This window comes from Pseudovirgaria hyperparasitica (assembly GCF_010093815.1).
Source record: "Pseudovirgaria hyperparasitica strain CBS 121739 unplaced genomic scaffold EJ05scaffold_4, whole genome shotgun sequence".
Lineage (NCBI taxonomy): Eukaryota > Fungi > Ascomycota > Dothideomycetes > Acrospermales > Acrospermaceae > Pseudovirgaria > Pseudovirgaria hyperparasitica.
Window position 1 is genome coordinate 705442 of NW_022985552.1, and position 19601 is coordinate 725042.

General features: G+C 50.4%; 8 protein-coding genes across 8 annotated transcripts; 5 read left to right on the forward strand and 3 right to left on the reverse strand.

The window, feature by feature from the left end:
* The first annotated feature begins 75 nt into the window (after positions 1-75).
* On the forward strand, positions 76-2222 carry EJ05DRAFT_278632 (uncharacterized protein). Its single transcript, XM_033740417.1, has 3 exons — positions 76-301; positions 366-524; positions 587-2222. The coding sequence occupies exons 1-3, from the start codon at positions 119-121 to the stop codon at positions 1943-1945; spliced, it is 1701 nt and encodes a 566-aa protein (XP_033602741.1). The 5' UTR covers positions 76-118; the 3' UTR covers positions 1946-2222.
* Positions 2223-2499: 277 nt separating this feature from the next.
* Positions 2500-5892, reverse strand: EJ05DRAFT_436215 (cysteine proteinase; the record flags this gene model as incomplete). The annotated part of the gene is made up of 5 exons (XM_033741736.1): positions 2500-4473; positions 4525-4861; positions 4915-5182; positions 5265-5451; positions 5518-5892. 5 exons carry the CDS (start codon positions 5890-5892, stop codon positions 2500-2502), a joined length of 3141 nt encoding a protein of 1046 aa, XP_033602742.1.
* A 3174-nt stretch (positions 5893-9066) lies between these two features.
* On the forward strand, positions 9067-10133 carry EJ05DRAFT_278687 (uncharacterized protein). Its single transcript, XM_033740419.1, has 2 exons — positions 9067-9342; positions 9445-10133. Exons 1-2 carry the CDS (start codon positions 9184-9186, stop codon positions 10000-10002), a joined length of 717 nt encoding a protein of 238 aa, XP_033602743.1. The 5' UTR covers positions 9067-9183; the 3' UTR covers positions 10003-10133.
* A 342-nt stretch (positions 10134-10475) lies between these two features.
* EJ05DRAFT_498257 (zf-DHHC-domain-containing protein) lies at positions 10476-11835 on the reverse strand (the record flags this gene model as incomplete). The annotated part of the gene is made up of 3 exons (XM_033746655.1): positions 10476-11456; positions 11507-11660; positions 11747-11835. The coding sequence occupies 3 exons, from the start codon at positions 11833-11835 to the stop codon at positions 10476-10478; spliced, it is 1224 nt and encodes a 407-aa protein (XP_033602744.1).
* A 329-nt stretch (positions 11836-12164) lies between these two features.
* Positions 12165-14768, forward strand: EJ05DRAFT_474188 (uncharacterized protein). The gene is made up of 3 exons (XM_033743552.1): positions 12165-12630; positions 12678-13457; positions 13506-14768. Exons 1-3 carry the CDS (start codon positions 12274-12276, stop codon positions 14715-14717), a joined length of 2349 nt encoding a protein of 782 aa, XP_033602745.1. The 5' UTR covers positions 12165-12273; the 3' UTR covers positions 14718-14768.
* Positions 14769-15067: 299 nt separating this feature from the next.
* Positions 15068-16397, forward strand: EJ05DRAFT_474189 (methylthioadenosine phosphorylase). The gene has a single exon (XM_033743553.1). It carries the CDS (start codon positions 15376-15378, stop codon positions 16186-16188), a length of 813 nt encoding a protein of 270 aa, XP_033602746.1. The 5' UTR covers positions 15068-15375; the 3' UTR covers positions 16189-16397.
* On the reverse strand, positions 16319-17436 carry EJ05DRAFT_498260 (acid phosphatase/Vanadium-dependent haloperoxidase; the record flags this gene model as incomplete). The annotated part of the gene is made up of 4 exons (XM_033746656.1): positions 16319-16840; positions 16897-17190; positions 17255-17311; positions 17359-17436. The coding sequence occupies 4 exons, from the start codon at positions 17434-17436 to the stop codon at positions 16319-16321; spliced, it is 951 nt and encodes a 316-aa protein (XP_033602747.1).
* A 327-nt stretch (positions 17437-17763) lies between these two features.
* Positions 17764-18589, forward strand: EJ05DRAFT_484046 (MED7-domain-containing protein; the record flags this gene model as incomplete). The annotated part of the gene is made up of 2 exons (XM_033745306.1): positions 17764-18024; positions 18080-18589. 2 exons carry the CDS (start codon positions 17764-17766, stop codon positions 18587-18589), a joined length of 771 nt encoding a protein of 256 aa, XP_033602748.1.
* Between the last annotated feature and the right edge of the window lie 1012 nt (positions 18590-19601).

The following is a 19601-nucleotide window of genomic DNA, read 5'->3' on the forward strand; positions in this document are numbered from 1 at the left end:
GCTTAGCGTCCGTGCCGGGAGCTGTAACTTATGCTCATCCGCCCTCTATACTAATTATTAATTACTCTTCTCCCAATCCAATTCTCACTCATTCACTCATCTAGCATCAGTCGCCAGTATGGCGTCCCAGACACCTCTCTCGCCTATGTGTTTGCCTCTGCTCAAGTTTTCCTATGCCACTGATGCTGCAGCTGAACTAAGTGCTTTCTCCTGGACTCATGTACATAACAGCAACTTACTGGTGGTGTTTGACCCTGTTAATGACTCGAAGATGAAAGTCCTTCAGGGAAATTTACTTCTGGTACGAGCGGGTGTCTTCCACCGACTCTTGTAGTCCATACATGATACTGACCTCACCGATGCAGGAACATGTTGATCTTAAGCAGAAAGCCAACGAGGCAAGTCAGGCTATTGAAATGGCTCGCCGGAGTGGAATCGAGCTTCGCGATGATCAACTTGCTATGACCGTCATTGTGCGGAGTCCCCTACTCGCCATACGATACAATATGCTGGAAACTAATCAAGTTCGTTTCGTTGGTCTCCTCAAAGCCTATCTTCTTGAACTGATCTCTGTGTGCCATAACAGAAACGAAGACTACAATTGAAATTTTGCAATGAAACCGACTTCCTTCAGGCACTACATGTCGTCGAGGCAATGGGTTGTCGCATCACACAGAGTGTACCCTTGAAGACCGCAACCCAAGCACCTGGTAATGCTGAAAAAGCTCATCCACCCCTTGCGAAACAGCAAACCATGGCACGTCCCGACACTGCCTTACTCAAACCGTTTGTGCCACCACAGGTTCACTCAAGCACGCCTCAGATGCCGTCTCAAGTGACTCCATCTGGGGTCTATCCCTCCACTACATCCGCAGACATGCCGATTGGAAACGGTTTCGCTGGCCATAGCTGCTCACAGATCAACCACTCTGGCCACATGCAAAGATCATACACCACAGGATCGCAACATTTGCAAAGTGACCTTGGTATCACTCATTTGCCTCAAACACTGACCCGTACCCCGACGTACAACCTGACAGCCCAGCCATCCACTCAAGAGAACGTACTCGAACAGTCTCAGTACCGACCTTCTGATTCTGTTACGAGCCAACCTCATCCTACTCTAAATCCTCTGAGTAACTGTACCACAGGCCATGATGCTGTTTTGAGCGAAGCTGATAGAACTCCCTCTCAACATCGGGAACCAGTAGAGATACAAAGACCATCAACAACCTCAGTATTGGAAAAGAGCGGGCGTCTTCAGTCGCTGCCTCCGAAAAGGGATCTGCCATGGGCAAAGTCCCGTTCCAGCGGAGGCTCGTCAAGTCGGCCGTCGACATCTACTCTCGAACTCCCTCCTTTACCTGCTCCTACCTTTGCAGCAAATACAGCTCCTTTCCAATCACTGTCTGCTAGTAGAAATAACCCTAAATCAGCAGCGTTCGATCATGACCCCTCGCGTCCTCTGTCTTCATCGATACCCGCTGTATCGCACGTGCCAAGACCTCGAACATCACTTGCTGATATCACGAACAGATTGCCGTTTCCATCTCTTACCAACAGCCCGTCTAAGCTCAGCGAGAGTCACCCCATAGCCATGACTAATCACGAAAGTAAAGGAAATTCCATCTCATGTCCTGACATGTCATCCACGGTGGAATCAAACAACGACGCGGAGCGCACAGCTTCGAATAACGACCGCTGTGGCACACTTCGTGACGCTGAACAACAGAATGATGGCAATGTCTTCGCCACGTTGGTGAACCAGATGTCCGCAACGGATACCCCTAACATGGCGCAGTATGCAGCTCAGTCAGTCGAAGATCGCCGGATAATGATAAGCAATTGGATGGTGCGACATATTGGTGACGACAACTTTGTGACCCTCTGCGAAGATGTTGCGAGTACATGGCAGAGAGTTGGCCTGGGGCTGGAGCCCTTGTGAAAAAATCTTGCTCGATGGCTGGAGTAGGTGTAGAATCGACTTGCCTCTGGTTCCGTGATCATCCTGCAGACTTACTATTGCTTGCGCATTTAATCTCGGGATTCGTATCGCCTGTCATCTTAACCTGTCAGATCATAGGGAGCCCGACAACAACATTCATGCAATAAGGAGGAAATCGTGTATGAACTTTGTACGATACACATGCTTATAGGTTTCGATGACATAACATACTCTCACACCTTTTGTTGAAGCCAAATCAGCGCTATATGCGTCTGTTATAGCATAAGTGACTTCAGAGGCCCGTATACAATAACAAGACTCTGATAATATACAGACACTACCAACAGTCTATTTCGGCTAATGAGTCGCGAATGTAGTTAATGTCTCACTTAGTGTTGTGACTCGAGGGACAAAAGGCAAGAAACTGAAAATCTTGTATAAAAATCAAATGTCTACTATGGACTCGGTCTAGATCTATATGTAACGCGATCACTAAATACAATCTCTACCACCCCTATACGCCACAACACATACTCATACACCCCCTTGCTCCATCACCTATTCAATTCCAATCTTTCCACATCGCCCTCACCCTCCACAGGCCTCGGATTCGGACTGTACCTCTTCGTTGCATCACGACTGGAATCATCCACATCCAGCCCCAAACCTTTCGGCCTCTCCCCACCTTTCTTCTCCTCCTTCCAACTATCACTTCTCCGCACATCGATCGTCACCTTAACATCATCGCGGGTAAACACCTTCAGGCCAACAACACACACGGCATTCCACGGATCCGCCGCAAAATCATCGTCCTCGTCGCCCTCATCCTCCCGTTCGTCGTTATCGTCGGGGATTTGTGCACGCGCCAAGCGGTGGAAATGCGTGTAGCGCACCGGGTCGTATGCCGTATCGTCCGACGAGGAGTCAAGTGCATCGTCAGACGGCCCGTCGAGTTCGGAGTCCCAGCTGAGGTCAGACGCGTCGTCGATGTCGGATGCGCTGATACTCGCGCCCGTGCCAGAGGTCACGCGTATGACCGGATTATGCGCAGGCGCTGGGGAGAGTGTGGCGCGACGTATGGGCGCAGCAGGTGATGTCGCACGTCGGCCGGGCGGTGATGATAGCGCGATACGGCTGGGTGTACCCGGATGGTCGGCGTCGCTATCTTCGGTATCGTTGTAGCCGCCACGGCCGGTGTAGTTGTCGCGTCCGCCATGTCCAGTACGGCCGCCAAAGGCCCCAGAACCGGGACTGTCAGCTCGTGGACGAGTCTCTGCGAAATCAGGAAAGCCGGCACGGACATTGGGAATGTTGTAGCCGCCTCTGCCTCCAAACCCTCCGGGTGCTTCGCGGCTGTCACGCCTATCTTCGGCGGAGAGTGTGAGGCGTCGGCTATGACCGGCGACAGTCGAGGCGATAACTGTCGCTGCTGGAACAACTTGGTCTACGTTGGATTCAGATTTGGGTTCCTCGTTGTAGCCTCCACGCCCATTGTAGCCGCCTCGTCCTCCGAAACCACCCACAGCGTGTGGGCTTTCTGTCCTTTCAAGAATCGGTTTCTCTGCGGCATTATAACCTCCGCGTCCATTATAACCACCTCTCCCCTGGAAGCCTCCTGGACCTGGGCTTTCGGCGCGCTCGCGAATTGTCTTCGGATGTGTGCTTGGTGTGCTGACGGATCTTCTATGTGGTGGCAGCTGTGTAGGTGGATGGGTATGTGCTTTATCCGGAACAACATCCTCAGCAGCATATATACCAAGGCCATTGTCCTTTGCATCTTCCAGTCGGAGCTCCTCGATCCTTCTGTCCAAGTTATTGGGGTGTGAAAACTCGCCCGGAGTAGATTGGCTGTCCTGGCCGGGCGTGTGCTTGGCAGCCCTCCGTTCAGCTGCTCTGGCTGCACGCTTCTTCTGCTTCAGCCTGAGACGATGTTTCTGGTTCCGATGAGACTCATACTGCTTCTTCATGAGCTTCTTCAACTTCTCCTTCTCTTCCACCTTCTCGTGCTTCCTACGTTCCTTTTCGAGTTCACGAAAATTGCCCTTGGCATGAGCGAGATCATAACGCAGACCAACCGAGAGAAGCTTCTCTCGCCGAGTGCGACAGGCGCCACGAACGACGTCTTGTGGTGTGGTGCCAGGCTCGCGAGTTGCAATAATTTTCAGCAGTACAGTGTATCCACCAGCCTCCAGATCAAGCTCGGTACTAACTGAACGGATCATCAAGTACGCACCGTTGCTGCGCACGATGTAGTCTTCCTCGCCATCCTTGTGCACGCGAAATTGCAATTGGAACTCATATTGGCCTTCTAGACCCCTGAAGTATCGGTCATCAAGCTGAGACAGAACGATAACAACAGGGCTGGCTGCCTCGAGCTCGATGTGAAACTTGGTATCGAGGTAATCAACAGACCAAGGCACATTGACGCTGGTCCATTGCTGCGTAACGGTCCATTCAGGACCGAATAGTCTTGTCCGATCAAAATGCTCGTAATTGCGTAGAAGGTCTCGATAAGAAATCCAAAACAGCTACCAAGATATTAGCCATACTATAATTCCAAGTTGGCGATCGTCACTTACCCCGTCGTCACCAAACCTGTGGTTTAGCTTATGCATCATTTCTGGGCTCCACTCGGCTGAACCATCGCTCCATGGTCCACTCCATTCGGTCTTGCCCCACGGATTTCGCAATTTGCAGAGACGATGCTCACCAACCTCTCTAGCTTCCATGATGGAATAAGCATGCCGCTCTTGGATGCCTTTTCTTTGACCATATATTCCACCCATCTGACCGCAGCCAAAGAGAAAGTCTTTGTTCACATTCATCAGCTCTTCCCTCCAGAACTTGTCTTTGTCCAAGATATCGGTTGCAAACACCTCGGTTGTAACACCTCCTGTAAGGTCCTCAATACCCTCACTTGTTTTACTTAGCAGGATAATTTATGAATAGATAGAGAGCTTGTAGCTTACCCAACAAAGCCACCTTCAATGGCTGAGTAGTCTCCGTGCGCCTTAGCATAAGCTTTCTCCAGAAGAGGGAGCCATGTCTCATTCGGATCACTGCATTGCGCAAAGTAGAGAGCCTTTGAGCCGGACTGCATAGCAGCTCGGTATTCCTCCTCCGGGCTCTTTCGGTTCTGTATTTCCAGCCATTGATGTCTGCCCAGTGTAGCGTCGTCGAAATCCTCCTTGATGAGGTAAAGTTTGTCGTCGATAACTTCGGAGATCCACTCGCCATCTGGGGCAGGTCAGCCAAGAGCGCGCACGCTGCCTGCAAGCGTCCTGGCTGTGCGGCTTGCAGGGTATCATGAGCTACCCACCTCGGTGGAAAACGAAACCGTACACGCCGACCTGTTGGTCATACTCCACACAGACTTTCTGGATCAGTCCTTCTTTGTTGCTCAATGTGCACAGAGCAGACATAAACCAGCAATCACCGTCATTGCCCTGCCGTACATCGTTGGCGGTCGCACCATCAAGGAAGAATTCCGGTTTTTCGAAGATGTCCTACAACAAAGCTGGTGAGCCGACGTGCCATTGCATACGAGCTGCATGACGCCACTAAATACGAACCTCGACTCTCTTAACCGACATGGGCTGCAAGTCAGTCCTCTCCTCGCCCAGACCGACCAAGCAGTCGGCAGGGATATGGGGATACTGGCGCGAGCGCTTGAAATCTGCCTCAATGTCGAAGTGTGGGTCGCGATACTTCTGATTGATCCTCCTGCACTCCTTCACGATCTTGTGGACCTTGGCCTTGCAGGCTTGTACAGCCTGTTCGTAGGAAGTGAGAGCATTCTCACAGCTCGTCGCGGCTCGTGCGGCATGCACGGCAGCGCGTTTCGCGTAGAGATTATCGGGGAGGATGGTGTAGACCTTTCCAGGATGTTTTGTGGTGAATTTGGCCCAGAAGTCGTCAATTGACTTCTGAGGAGGTTCTTTTCTCATCCTGGGCCGGTTGGGTTCTTGTTGTCGCGGGGTATCACGGTCGACACTAAGCTCGCGAGCAGAGGGAGCTCGACTGTTTGGGCGCGTAGTCTCGAATTGATCAGCAGGCTGTGAGCGCAATGAAGGAGACATAATGAACAGCAGAGGGCTCAGTCTCAAGATAATGACGAGTGATACTGAAGAGTGACATTCTGACAGAGCGGGCGCTCCGCTAGATGATATACGAGCGGACAAAGGTGAACAACAGAGAGAGGCAGATGCAGAGACGATTGCTGCGGCTGAGGCATCACAGCTAATGACTTAGTGGCGCGCAAAGCTGCGAACGGTTGGACGAGAATGAATAAAGAATCGACCAGTCCACTTCTTCACAACTACTTACACATACGCTGACCAGACTATGGTTCACTCTAAGCTTCTAGGCGACGTTCGACAGGGAGTACCGTGGATATTTTTGGGTGTCGCGAAGAGCGCAACGGACGGCACGACGGCACCACCCACAGTCAGCCTCGATGCCTAATGCCGTGCACGCAGGACTATGAAGAGTGAATGCTTGCTGGCAGGGTAATTAGTCTGTGATTATCACTATGACTTTATTATGCTATCATATCGGTGGATCAATGATGCTTCAGAAGTTAGAGGCGCTTCCATTTCTCTGCCTGCGATTCGTCACTTCATACCTTTTGCTGCGCGGTAAGCTGAGCTGAGCGGAGCTGAGCGTTAAGCTGGAATCGGGACTAGGTAGATATTGGCGGCTCCCTCCAGTCTACCTGCAGCGCCGATATGCATTCACTTAGCACTTCTCATTCACTGTTCACTCTCTTCCTTCGACATCATGCCGAGTCGATCAAGTAATACAGGACATATGTACCCTCGTCTGGTGACGCGGCCTAGGATTACGAGATAATAGCAAGATTAACATAGGGCATTACCGTCTGGACGCCTACATGCCCGCTCGATGGTCATGAAATACTCCCTAGACTTCATTTCGGTTTGTAATGTATGGTCTGTTGCCTGTACTAAGCATAGGTCCGGGCACTGCTCAGTCCTCAGGTAAGACGTGCCGCTCTATTGCTTTAATTTTCCAGGCTTCAACAAATGCTCCCATGCCATGGTCTGATCTCATGATTGAACAACGAATGGTGAACGATCCCTGAATTGATCGTCTATAATAAAATACTACCGCGGCGTGATCAATTGCCTCGTCTCCAATATAACCGCCGATTGCGTCTAGCGGGATGTAATAATCAGCCCTATAAGGCACAAGACATAGTTGGGCAAACGCAAATGGTATCAACCTGACTGATGTAGCATCAAGTTCTCCTGCCATTGAAGAACCAACGATCTTGCTGTTCATTATGCAAAGCATTCTGAACCGCCCAGTATCTCCATTGCATCACCCGCTAATAAAACGTCTCGAAATGGAACACGATATTGCATCTGACTATTCAAGTCCAAGGTCCCAGTTCAAATTCAGTCCGTTGCGAGTAGTAATTAATTATATATTTAGCTGAGCTATCCGTTCTGGGAACTCGTCCCTCACTAGCTCCCTGCCACTAACCTCATTCGTTCTACTCCAGCCAATTCAAGTGCCAACAACGAAAGCTCTTGAGTCCAGCCACAATATAATATCACCATCCTAATCCTCCTCCCGGTTCCTCTTCTCCTACCATGCCCTTTTTTCTCTATTTGCAATGCAATCCCATCCTCAACACTGACCAGACACACATCCGACCGTCACAGCAGTCACGCCAGCGACCCCTTAATCAGGCCCGGGCCATACGCAATCTCGCTACGGCCCAACTAGGCCTATACTGTGCATTAGTGACCATTCCTCTGACATGACTTGCATAAAGAACTTCCACGCTCAACGGCGAACTTTCCTTGATTGTGGAACGGAGGCCAATGGGGTTGAAGAACCTGTGGTCGGACCAGTATCCTTTTCCAGTTTTCTGGATGGTGCGAGTTGGGGTGGAAGAAGAGTTCAGGTTGCGAACCGGTGGGGCGGGTATTTAGATGTTGTCAAGGTTATCAGAGAATGAATGAATGGATTTACACTGATTTTCGGGGAACTCTCGAGTGCGTGCTCTGGAGGAACTCAAGATCCATTACTTACTGCATGGAGTATTTGGTTTTTCGAGCTTACAATTGTCAATGTGTCAAGCTGCTAGGGGCCATGGGAGAAAAGGAATAAGTTATAATCTCACAGGGCGTCCTAGCCATCAAATTACTGAATGTCGTATGATGGACGAGCTAGAAGTCATAAATCACGGTCTAATGTTATACGATGCTTCCTTTTTGCTTTACCATTACTACGGATATCGGGACTAGTGTAGTAAAACTAAGGTAGGACAGCATGCTTGTGTCTTGGAGATGGTAACGTTCCTAGCATTTGCGTAACATTGTGGACGACTGCAATCATCCCATGAAGCGCAATTGAGCATCTGAGGTGTCTGAGCCACTGTCTCATCGACCACCTTAACCAATTTGTATACAGGCGGATAGTGTAATGTTGTCTGGTCATAGGCCCAATGGATGGATGGGATCTGATATGTCTCGGCTCTATCCGCGACTAGCTGATCATGGGGCAGACGTACAGTAGTAGACATCAGCCCGCATGTCTAGATACCGGCTGCAGGTCAGTGCTTCTAAGCGGTAACCGGAAACACCGATGATTAGAGAAATCGGAATAATTATCGCGTGCACGCTGCTGTTTCTGCATCGTATATTCCTAGTCTCGAGCCGAGAAGAAGCGTCGCACGTAGTGGAATGAATGGAAAGCCTCGTAATACCGTGCATGTCACCTAAGGTCGTGTTTCTTACTTCAGAAACCGCACATCTAGTTCGAGGTAGACCAGTCATGAATCACGGACACGTTCTCAAGAGACCCATTGATATTGATGAGTAGGCTCGTCTATCTGCCGCAATGTGTCTACAGAAATCCAAGGTTGTGCATGCGATGATATTATCAGATCGGCGATGCCTTGCTAAATGGCTGAGATAAAATCCATAGATTATCCCATATACATTAACGCCGATTGGGGACATGCGTGCATACATTACAAATGTTGATGGGTTCCGTACACTTATTAAAGCCTAGGACGTCGACCAAGTGTATGCTTTCTCTGTTGAACCCACCAATCAGCATCCGCATACGCACGGAGATAGATCCGTCAAGTATGGAATTGTCAAAACGCATCTTTGCACTACATGACGACACGAGCAAGAACCTGAGTCTCTCTCTCCGAGCACGTTTCCTTCCTTGCAGACGCCTTCACTCTCAACTCATGGATCATGGAGACTCGATACCGTCACATCTTCCCGAACCACCTCCCTAGGGATTCCTCGATGGCCGCTCGAGAGCTGGCTGGGCGCGCGGCACATAACAAAGGGAAGAAGAAGCGCGCTTCCGTCCGCGTTGCGTGCAACGCCTGTCGGAGCCGTAAGACTGCGGTACACATACCCCGAATTTCCCATCCCCTTGTTCATCTCTCTTATCCTGGGTGCTTCTCCTAGTGGACGTGTCTTGTTGCTGACAGCTCCGTGTTTCTTCAGTGCGATGGGAAACGTGCGCAGTGCACGCCATGCACCAGGCGTGGCACCGAATGTGTGTATATCACCGAGGACGCCAAAGAGACACCCAGCATGGCGCTCAAGCGAGAGAATGCGGATATGCGCAAAGAGACAAACGGCTATCGCGAACTGTTTCGATACTTACAAACTGCCCCTGAACCCGACGCCCATGCGGCCTTGTCGCAGCTACGCAGCGCTCCCCTGGATGATATATCGGGTGTTCTAAAGAGTATACGCGAGAACTCCGGTCAGATGGACGTAAAGAATGGGTCAAGCCCTGACGAGGCAGAGTTGGAAGAGATGGCCTATCCTGAACTAAGTCCGGTGACAACTCTCACCACGGAGTCCGACAACATGTGGTCGCCATCTCATCAGCAACAGATGAGTCAACCAGAGTGGAATGTGGTACATGGTAGTCAACAGAATACGAATGAGATGATGTCCGAATCCACGATGCATAACAACGACTTGAAGACGGGTTCATCGACGTTGTTTGGAGAGGCTGTGGCAATGAATGGGTTCGCCTCACCATTCTTCTAGCTTTAGATCCATTCCCTTGGACTCCCTCGGCATATTTCCCCGCGGCGGCGTTCTGGATTTGCGTGGGTGGTATGCTTATCCATGGGAGGCAGCAATGTTTCCAGTTGTTATTAGCGTTGGGCATCTACTTGGCGGAAGCAAGATTGAGAAGAGAGACTTTATATGTCTTGTATTATTCCTCGGAGATGGGCATGTTGTCGAGTGGTCCCGGCGGCTTTTGTATCATTCTAATCAGAGGCGTGATCCGTCCAGGGCCCACGAATGCACAGCCGGCACATACCCGGAAATGGAAGACGTAAGCATACAATATCATTCCCTCTTGCGTACCTTTCTTATTGGTCGCAAATATACACCAGGTCGCACACACTCTCACTATGTGTACAGTGGAAACAGACGTGTGTGTGTGAGTGTTCGCGTCACTGAATACAAAGACACCTATGTTGTGATGGGTTTCTGGGGTCAATCTTGAATTCCTACGTTAGGGCTTCGATGAAATTATCCCAGAATCCCAAGTCGTAAACGTTCTCTACCTCTGCCAAGCTCCATCCCCTCTTCCAACTTGTCTCGTCTATCACTCTACTCATCTCCTTCGGCACGTTTACGGGGGTCTGTCCATCTCTCGTCCGCACCACAACCTGTCGACAGCGTACAGGCCAATCAGTTTCCAATTCCCAGTTTTGGTAGGGCGAGTCCCTCTCGGTTGGAGGTTTTCCTGGCACTTTGCGCTGAGCAATGAAGACACTGCCTTCCCACATATTCTCGCGTAGAAGCGCCCATTTAGATGTCTCGTTCGTTGTCGTGCCTGCCCAAATGAGGTAGATGTGAAATAGCAGCAGGCCGAAAGGCATAGGACTTGTGAACAGAGCGAGTAGGCCAATGCCGGATATGCTTGGACCGCCACAAGTTATGCCTATGTCTACTATTCGGCCGAAATTACTGAATCTCGCCGCCCAAGCATCCATTAGACTTGCTGAATGCGGTGTCGACCATTTGACATGCTGCATAGCATCGCGTGTTCGAGGAGCGATCACCAGCCATGTAAGATAGGTCGCGTAGACCAAGAGAAGTCCAGTGAAGAGGAGCAATGCAAGGAACCAGCGATAGTTGCTTCGTCCAAGGCAATTATTGACCCAGACACAGTGATGGTCGCATCGGGCGACACACGTATTGCAGAAACTGCAATGTTTACTCCTAGCTGGCTTGTACCATTTGCAGGTCGTGCATCGTTGGCCTGGGTTGTAAATGATTCGATCATACGGATATAATTGCATGTGTTTTGCGTGGTTCTCGTTTGTGATATGTGAGCCTCCTCGAACGCGGGCGCAAAGGTAGGTGAAGTAATATGGCCATGGTAATGCCAATGGTAGAATATAGTGGTGTTTCGTAGGTATGGACGGCCACACCTGTGGTATGAAGAAGAGAGCGCAGACGGTCACTAGACCAAGGAAGAATATCTATAGCTATTAGCTCCTTCAACCGTAGGTGCTACATATGCTCATCATACTATAATGATAGGATGCTTCTCATTGAAAAGGTAGTGGCTTGATCGCTGTCCAGCAGCAGTCAAACGGCCTCCAGTAAGGCGAGAGTCCAGCGCGAGCAGGACATTGGGAATATAAATCCAGATCAAGCGATGCAGGAAGCCGACCGGGGTGCCTCTTTTTGACGATCTTGTCAGTCTATATCGTCGTTTGTGCGCACCGGTTGGTGAGCACTGGAGAGGAGAGCAAAAGAGAGGGCTTACCTAAAAGCAGGTAGACGACCAAAAAATGCGACAAAGGTGAAGAAAGACACAACGAGCACCCCGGTGAAGCCGACGATTAGTTTGGACATTGGATGTATGTCAATACATGTCCGGCGTCTTCCATGAAAAATGCCGAGGGTGAGGAGGGAATGGTGGATCCACGGATACCAGGGCACCTAGTCCAACGCCTAAGACGCGTCGGGCCGCAAACAGCTAATATCACTGTCTTCGGTGTTCAACCACTTTGCATGCGCGCTCACTTTGAAGACGGCTTTTGTTTGAATTTTTGTGCCTATCTTTCTTTCAACTGGTTCTATGCCTCTTCGTCGTCCACACTGGGTGCCATTACGGACGCTGTCCACCTGTTTTCTCTACGCGCCTTTCGCGTCCGTCGGATCGCTGTAAACACACCCGCCATGACGTCAGGTGCCAGTACTGTGTATGAGAATATCTATCGGAGCCCTGGTAGAAGAGGAGGATTATTTGATGGGAAGAGTTTCTGGGTAGCGCAGCGCTTGCCGAATCGCATGGGTTTTATACAGCTGATCAAGAGCAATGGAGGGACCATCGTATCACTCGAGATTAAAGCCGATCTGATGATAGTAGATCATATGCGAAAGGATACAGTACCAGGGGGAATCTCCTATCGATATATCGAGAAGTCTATCAAGAACGGCCGGCTGGAGAACCCAGACGACCATGCAACAGGCCCTCCTAAAGGTTCTGCTCGTAGTATAGGCTCGCTACAACCCAAGAGATCTGTACGAACTCCCTTTTCCGCCGCAGATGATCTTGAATTATATACGTGGGTCAAAGACTATGAGAATCGAACCCCTGGCGCTCCGGTGATGGGCAACGAAATATACAAGCAGCTTGAGCAGAAGGTATGGTCGGTACAGTGCACATACTGGGAGAAATGCTAAGCTGGTAGAACTCAAGACATACGTGGCAATCGTGGCGAGATCGATATGTTAAGCAGTTGATGCATAGACCTCCCGTAGGCTACAACGTGCCGGAGAGGTCACTGTCACCAGTGGAAGCAATCACCGTCGAACATGAGACTGAGAGTCTAAGAAACATTCCCAGAGACAGGTCACACAGAGTGAACCCGAAACCGAAAGCCAATGGTATAGTGAAACCTAGAGCAGAAGAGCAGATCGTTAATAGCAATTCCTTTGATTCATTCGATGAAGAGGAATATGGAAAGTTGTATCTCAACACCGGATATATGAAAAGTCTAGCATATGGACTTGTCAGAGATCTTGCAAATTGGAACAGCTGGGCGGAACACTCAACACATACCGGGATCCAATGGCGGAACTACTGGGAGCAGATTGTGCAGCCTGATTGGGAGCAAGACGGACAGGACGGCACGCGTGAGGCAAAGCTCATGAAATACAAAGCCCTAGACAATCAAGCCCAGGACGAAGAGAGGTTACAATTCAAAGTACATACAGAGCAGTCCTCGAACGAAGTGAGCAGTCCATCGCCCGCCCAACATACGTCACCGATATTGCGTCAGAAGTCGGTACGTCCCCAGAATACAGTTCATGATGGCCAGATCGTGCAACGACCTGCAGGATATACAGGCAAAGCGAAAGCTGAAGAAACCGCTCACGCTAGCCGGACTGAAGAGGAAACTTTGGACACAGACAGTCTCGAACAAGGACAAGAACAAGAACAAGAACAAGATGAGGGAATACGTAGCGCTGTGTGTTATCTACCTCGGCCTATGGCATACTTTGCTAATACTTCTTAGTCTCGTAAGCGACGCTCGTCAGAAACAGAACCACATGACGATGTTCCAGAAACCCAGTCACAGGAACAACAGCCCTCCCCAAAGCGGATGCGAATAGGGACGACTGAGGCGCAAGTCATGGACCTGGAAATTGAGGATGCTACTAATGCAGCGTCACAAGTTTCACAGGCGTCAGTTATTATCGAACTTTCATCCAGTGATGAAGACGAGGGAGATGTTGATGAGGTCCTCATACGACCTCTCCCTGAGGCAGTTGAACAGGGTCAGCATATGCGCTTCGTGACCACTACTGGTGCAGAGACGCGTCAAACTTTACCAGGCATACGCCAGCCATTGACGGATACGTTGACTGACGGATTTCCAGACATAGATACTAGTATGGGCACCAGTACGGCTTTAGTGTCTCAAATCGGAGAGACAGTGCGCGAAGATATCGTAGAGCCCACTCAAGACAACCTCAGTCCTATCGATCTAGCTAGTCTGATCGCTGATGAAGATGTCGATGACATCAGCAACGAATCGGCCTCGGAACGTCAGCAGTCTAAACAAGAACTATACTCCAATATTTATCCAGATGATGATGCACATGAGCGTGACACACCCCTTCATCTTACAGAAGACTCTTCCCAGGAAAGCGCAACGCTCCTAGCTCTACCACCTCCTGAAGGTGGCTGGGAAACAGACGAAGAGTCTGTTAGTGCCAGTAGCCAAGGATCGACGCCGACACATGGACAAGCTCGACCAGTCTTGTATGACACACAAGCCATTCTTCAGACGGAATCGCAGCATGTTGATCTTGGCATCCCGGAGCCACTCAACATGTCTGACGATGAAGAGGATTCTAATGATGTTGGACCTAGCCAGAGTCGAACCGCGCGGGAAACGTCTATAGCTACGGATGCTTCTGAAATAGCGCTGGACGCGAAGGGTATCCGAGAGATGGCGTGCGAGATCAGAAGACAAGGACATGGCCACGATACGATGATGGAAATCTTCAGATGCACGTCGAATTATCGGCGACTGGTCAGACTGGTCTTGGCCAGCTTCAAGGAAGGGAAGGGCATTCCCGACGACATACCTGGCATATGGACTACAGAGGACGACGAGGCATTGGAGAGTACAGATATTCGTGATTTGGAGCGAGTAGAGGAGAAGCATGGATCAGGTAGAGTCGAGGAGAGGATGGAATTCCTGAGGCATTATAGGAGATAGCTGATATCGAGATATTAAGCTGAAGTACCTACAGCAATTTATAAGACGGCATAGTAGACCGCGCCCAACAATTACGTGCAGCACCCCCTAGAGCCCTTCCCGCCACGTGTTAACGTGTTGTTGTATCATTGGAGCAAAGGAGGCTTCAAGATCTTTCATTCTGCGGGACATAATGCTGTGCATGACGATACGCAGCTACGGAGTGAGATATGATTCCGAACTAGGTAATTACACAAGCAGGATGAACTAGGGAGCGGGCAGCGGGGATGTGGGGACTTATCGTTCTCGACGAGTGCGTCAGGGTACCCAGAATCGCGCAATACACTTTTTTTATGCACTTTTATCACGGCGACTTCTGCTTCACCCACCCTGCTTTGTCGCCTCTTTCCAACCACCACCCATTCCATAACTACGCCAGTTTCATATTAATACAGACAGATTTGGGAAACAGACACAATGGCTACAACGCAAATCCCAAATGTTTACAACGGTCCGTGTAGCTCCAACTCCCCCTTCTCTGAATATCTTTAGATTTCTCGACGTCGCCTCCTGATATCTGCTAGATCCGGTCCGCATAGCTGTAATCGGTGGCACTGGCCTGCAATCACTCCCCAATTTCACCCACGTCGCTACCCTCACCGTCCCCACGCCATGGGGCATGCCCTCAGCTCCGATCACCATCCTCCATCACCCGTCCCCAACCACCGGTGCCCCTATCCCAATCGCCTTTCTCTCGCGCCACGGCACGCACCACGAATATGCGCCCCACGAAGTCCCCGCTCGCGCTAACATCGCGGCCCTGCGTAGCATCGGCGTACGCACCGTCATTGCATTCAGTGCTGTCGGCTCGCTGCAAGAGGAAGTCAAGCCCCGGGATTTCGTTTTGCCAGACCAGATTATTGATCGCACCAAAGGTATTCGCCCATTTACATTCTTTGAAGGCGGAGTTGTGGGCCATGTTGGATTTGGAGACCCTTTCGACGCAGGCCTGGCAAAGATTATAAGTAAATGCGGACACAGTCTCGAGGGCGAGGGCGTGGTGCTCCATGACAAAGCTGTGCTGGTCTGCATGGAAGGTCCGCAATTCAGCACGCGTGCCGAGAGCAATCTATACCGAACCTGGGGCGGAAGTGTAATCAACATGAGTGCGTTGCCAGAAGCTAAGTTGGCGCGCGAAGCCGAGATGGGGTATCAAATGATCTGCATGGCGACAGACTATGACTGCTGGCGGAACACAGGTGAGGATGTCAACGTGGAGATGGTGATGGGACATATGAAAGCCAATAGCGAGAATGCGCGGCGTTTTGTGGGCGCGGTGCTGGATGAGCTGAGTAAGGAGGAGCATCAAGAGCAAGTGTCGGCGAAGCATGTCGAGGGGCAGGTTCATTTTGCGCTTTCGACGAGCAAGGAAGGGAGGAAGAAGGAGGCGTTGGAGAAGCTGAACTGGCTGTTTCCGGGGACGTTCCAATGAGGACGAATAGCCTAGGAGGGTTGTCGAAAACGATAGACAGTGTGCAGGCTCGTCAGCCGCGGCCGAATTCAACGACGATAGATACGTGCATTGGAGGCGGAAAGCGGTATCAATTCCTTGACTACTGCACTCACGCTCGCTGGTTGTGTAGTGGCATTCGCTCATGGTCCTCCTCGTCCAGAGACTCTAATTCAAACTCACTTGCCGCAGCTACTCTTGATTCTTCATCGTCCCTTCTTTTACCATAGCCCTTCTCCTCTGCATCATCAAGTCGGTTCGGGTATGGTACATCGCAGCGCGAAGACCTTAACGGGGGATAATATCTCCGATATGTAAAGAGTGCCACCAACATTCCGATCAGAGATCCAGTTGTTACGTCATATACGTCATGTCTATAATCCTCACATCTGGATATGGCGATCATCGCCGCGCCAAGTAAGGGCCCGAGAGCCAACAACACTCGAGCAAGATCGGTTCGTGGTCTGAACACATGGCATTGCCCGGCAATAAAAAGGGCGAGATACCCAAGACCAGCGAACGCGAAGCTCGAATGTCCAGATGGAAACGATCGCCATCCATCATGCAGCGTATGATGATCCTCTTGTGTACATATCTCAAAGGTGACGAGCTGGTGTTGAGGTGTATCTTGTTTCTGCTAATTCCGTCAGCAATTGTATTCTCTACCGTTTCAATCTTTAGGGAGAGTACCGGCTGACACCGGTCAATGAGGTCCGGTCGAGGTCGTCCAACCGCATTTTTGATCACATCCGTGATGAAGGACGTAAGTATTAGACTGATAAATAGCCCCAATATTGATACATGTGATTTATGTCCTCCTGGGCGGGATATTGCTGCCCATGCGACCAGTACTCCTAATGGAACGGCACCTGCATATACAAATAGCCATGTCACAGACACACGCTCGACTAGAGCATGTGGATATTGGATGGCGATATTATCGAGGGAGAACATGCGATGGAAAGGCTCGACAAAGAGGACGATCTGTATGGCGTGAGTGAGGTATTCCGAGCTGGGCGTAGTATAACAGTATGTCGAAAGCACGTACAAGTAGATATGCAACGATGAGCAGAGCGAGGCCGACATAGTCACTCGCATAGGACCGCTGGGCAAATCAGTATCGTTCTAGTAGTTCTGCACCGTGTTCCGTACCTGCCAAAATCTCACGACTGATCCTTGATATCCGGTCCTTTGAACGGACGACGCGCGTACGTTTGCTAAGGTTGACATTTATTCGATTGACGGCCGATAGGAGCCTGGCTAGTCCAGCTAGCAAGATTGCCAAAAAATTATTGAGGAGAAGTGTTAACGGATTGAATACGATAATGGCGTCAGCCCTGCACTGAAATATACAATAAATCCGGTGGATACATCTATTAATTAGCCAATTAGTGGTGCCACTCGCCCAAACGCGTCCACGTTCGCGTCCAAGCTCCGGTCCGTCCGGGGGGTGCCCGCGCGCCCACATAAGGTTGTCTCATTCACCTTGAAGGCGTCAAGTGCAACCACCTCAGAGACGACTGCCCAAAACAAAACAACACACGATATAGTAGATCCATGGCCAATCAAGATGAGATCATGAGCCATGCTGCTCTGTTTCCACCGCCACCACCATTCTGGAAGAACTTCACGACTGAGAACCTCACCAACCTGAGACAGCTCAAAGAAGCCGCCGGCATCAAGTCTACCGCGGAGAGTAGCAAGCAGTCTGAGCTGGAAGCCACTCAGCTTCTCCAGCTTCCGTCAGAACTGCGCGCTCTGGTTCCTCCAAGACCACCAACAGAAGGTAAATTCAGTGTATTCGGCGAAGTACATAATGTGAGACCTCAACCAAGCGTCTAGCCCAAGATCTGCTTTTCTGATACTCGTATAGATCAACGAAGCTTCTCCTGCATTCGAGGAAGATGAAGGATACGAACGACTCTATCCCAGTATCGAAGCAGATGCCATTTTCTCAGGGTCAGACGGGACGATCGACCGTGCGAAGTCTCTCAAACAGCTGGCACATAGCCTGATCGTGAAGTTTGTCGAGCTTTTAGGCGTGCTCTCCGTCGATCCTGAACAATGGAAAGACAGGATCCATCAAATACACCTCATGATCGTCAATATGCACCAGCTCATCAATGAATACCGTCCGCACCAAGCTCGCGAATCGCTCATAACGATGATGGAGGATCAGCTAGAGAAAAAAAGAGCTGAGGTTGAAGGTATCAAGAGAATGGGAGAAAAGATAAATCGTACTTTGGTGAACCTGGGGCATGAGGGTTTGGAAAGTGCAAGTAAACGTGACTTCAGGCTGTTAACGCCTCCTAGTCTAGATGACAAGAGAAGAGCCATGCAGAGAAATATATGGAACGTATTGGCCGAAGAACTTGACGACTAAGAACGAGACACTGTCCTGGGTTTTTGGTAGCGAACGGATCACAAAGCTCACGAATGAAGACAAGGATGCCCCGAAAATCAACTACCGAAGTCAAACCTTGGACTGTTCAAAGGGAAGTTGAGAAGCGTCCTGATTGACAAGTGCAGGGGATCAGATGCATCTTCTCTTCCTACTCAAATGGAACCTGGGATGCCGTTCTGCTGTGGAGTCGTAAGCTTGTAGCATGACGAATGTTGGAATCCGTTAGGCTGCTCTGACCCTGTGAGGAGCCACAGAACTCGAGTCTACGATAGGAACGCGCGGTAATATATCTCGATGCATCGGCGCAACGGCACACGTAGAGGCGGCCATGGAGCAGTCTATATTGCTGTACAATAGCCAGATACACGTATTTGGCGTGGAACCACGATTTTGAGGCGCCGGCCGGATCGCAGATTGCAGATTGCATACTGGCTAGATGCTGGCTAGCCGGAGTTGGCTTTCATGAGAGGTCCTCTGCCATCTTATCGACCTCATATGATCTCTTCGCCCTGGCATGCGCCTGCAGCAGCCAGCGCACTGGCATTTCTACGAAGCTGTCGTGCTCTCGATTCGCTCCACGTTCTTCCATTCACATCATATTCCTCTGGCTAGTCCCATCAGTCTGTACACTCTACGATAGATCAGTGTTCTATTGACGATGTTCGGCATATCACGCGCCTCTAAAACGGGCCGGATCTGGCTATCCGCAGACTGCAACGCAAGGACTGCTGCAACTTCATCCCAATTAGGCACACTGTCGGGTATAACCGCTTAGGCGTCATACTTACTCCACGATATTTGGCTGTTGAGGCCTTTCTGCCTGCAGACCTTCGATCGCCGTAAAGGAGCGTTTCGACACGTGTCCACTATCACATCTCAAGCCCGTCTTGCAGGTACGGATCCACCTACTCCACATTGTCTACGCATCGTGGGGAAAATCAAGCCAAACCACTCGTTTTGGTGGACGCCTTGGCCCGGTCGCAGTGCGGCG

What these genes read in the sequence shown, in the direction of transcription:
- EJ05DRAFT_278632 (XM_033740417.1), top strand. Translation starts at nt 119, where the DNA reads ATGGCGTCCCAGACACCTCTCTCGCCTATGTGTTTGCCTCTGCTCAAG. An exon ending in TTCAGGGAAATTTACTTCTG is followed by an intron (nt 302 to 365) that starts GTACGAGCGGGT and finishes TCACCGATGCAG; the next exon opens with GAACATGTTGATCTTAAGCA. An exon ending in ATATGCTGGAAACTAATCAA is followed by an intron (nt 525 to 586) that starts GTTCGTTTCGTT and finishes GTGCCATAACAG; the next exon opens with AAACGAAGACTACAATTGAA.
- EJ05DRAFT_278687 (XM_033740419.1), top strand. Translation starts at nt 9,184, where the DNA reads ATGGAGACTCGATACCGTCACATCTTCCCGAACCACCTCCCTAGGGAT. An exon ending in GTCGGAGCCGTAAGACTGCG is followed by an intron (nt 9,343 to 9,444) that starts GTACACATACCC and finishes GTGTTTCTTCAG; the next exon opens with TGCGATGGGAAACGTGCGCA.
- EJ05DRAFT_474188 (XM_033743552.1), top strand. Translation starts at nt 12,274, where the DNA reads ATGGGTTTTATACAGCTGATCAAGAGCAATGGAGGGACCATCGTATCA. An exon ending in ACAAGCAGCTTGAGCAGAAG is followed by an intron (nt 12,631 to 12,677) that starts GTATGGTCGGTA and finishes CTAAGCTGGTAG; the next exon opens with AACTCAAGACATACGTGGCA. An exon ending in ATGAGGGAATACGTAGCGCT is followed by an intron (nt 13,458 to 13,505) that starts GTGTGTTATCTA and finishes AATACTTCTTAG; the next exon opens with TCTCGTAAGCGACGCTCGTC.
- EJ05DRAFT_474189 (XM_033743553.1), top strand. Translation starts at nt 15,376, where the DNA reads ATGCCCTCAGCTCCGATCACCATCCTCCATCACCCGTCCCCAACCACC.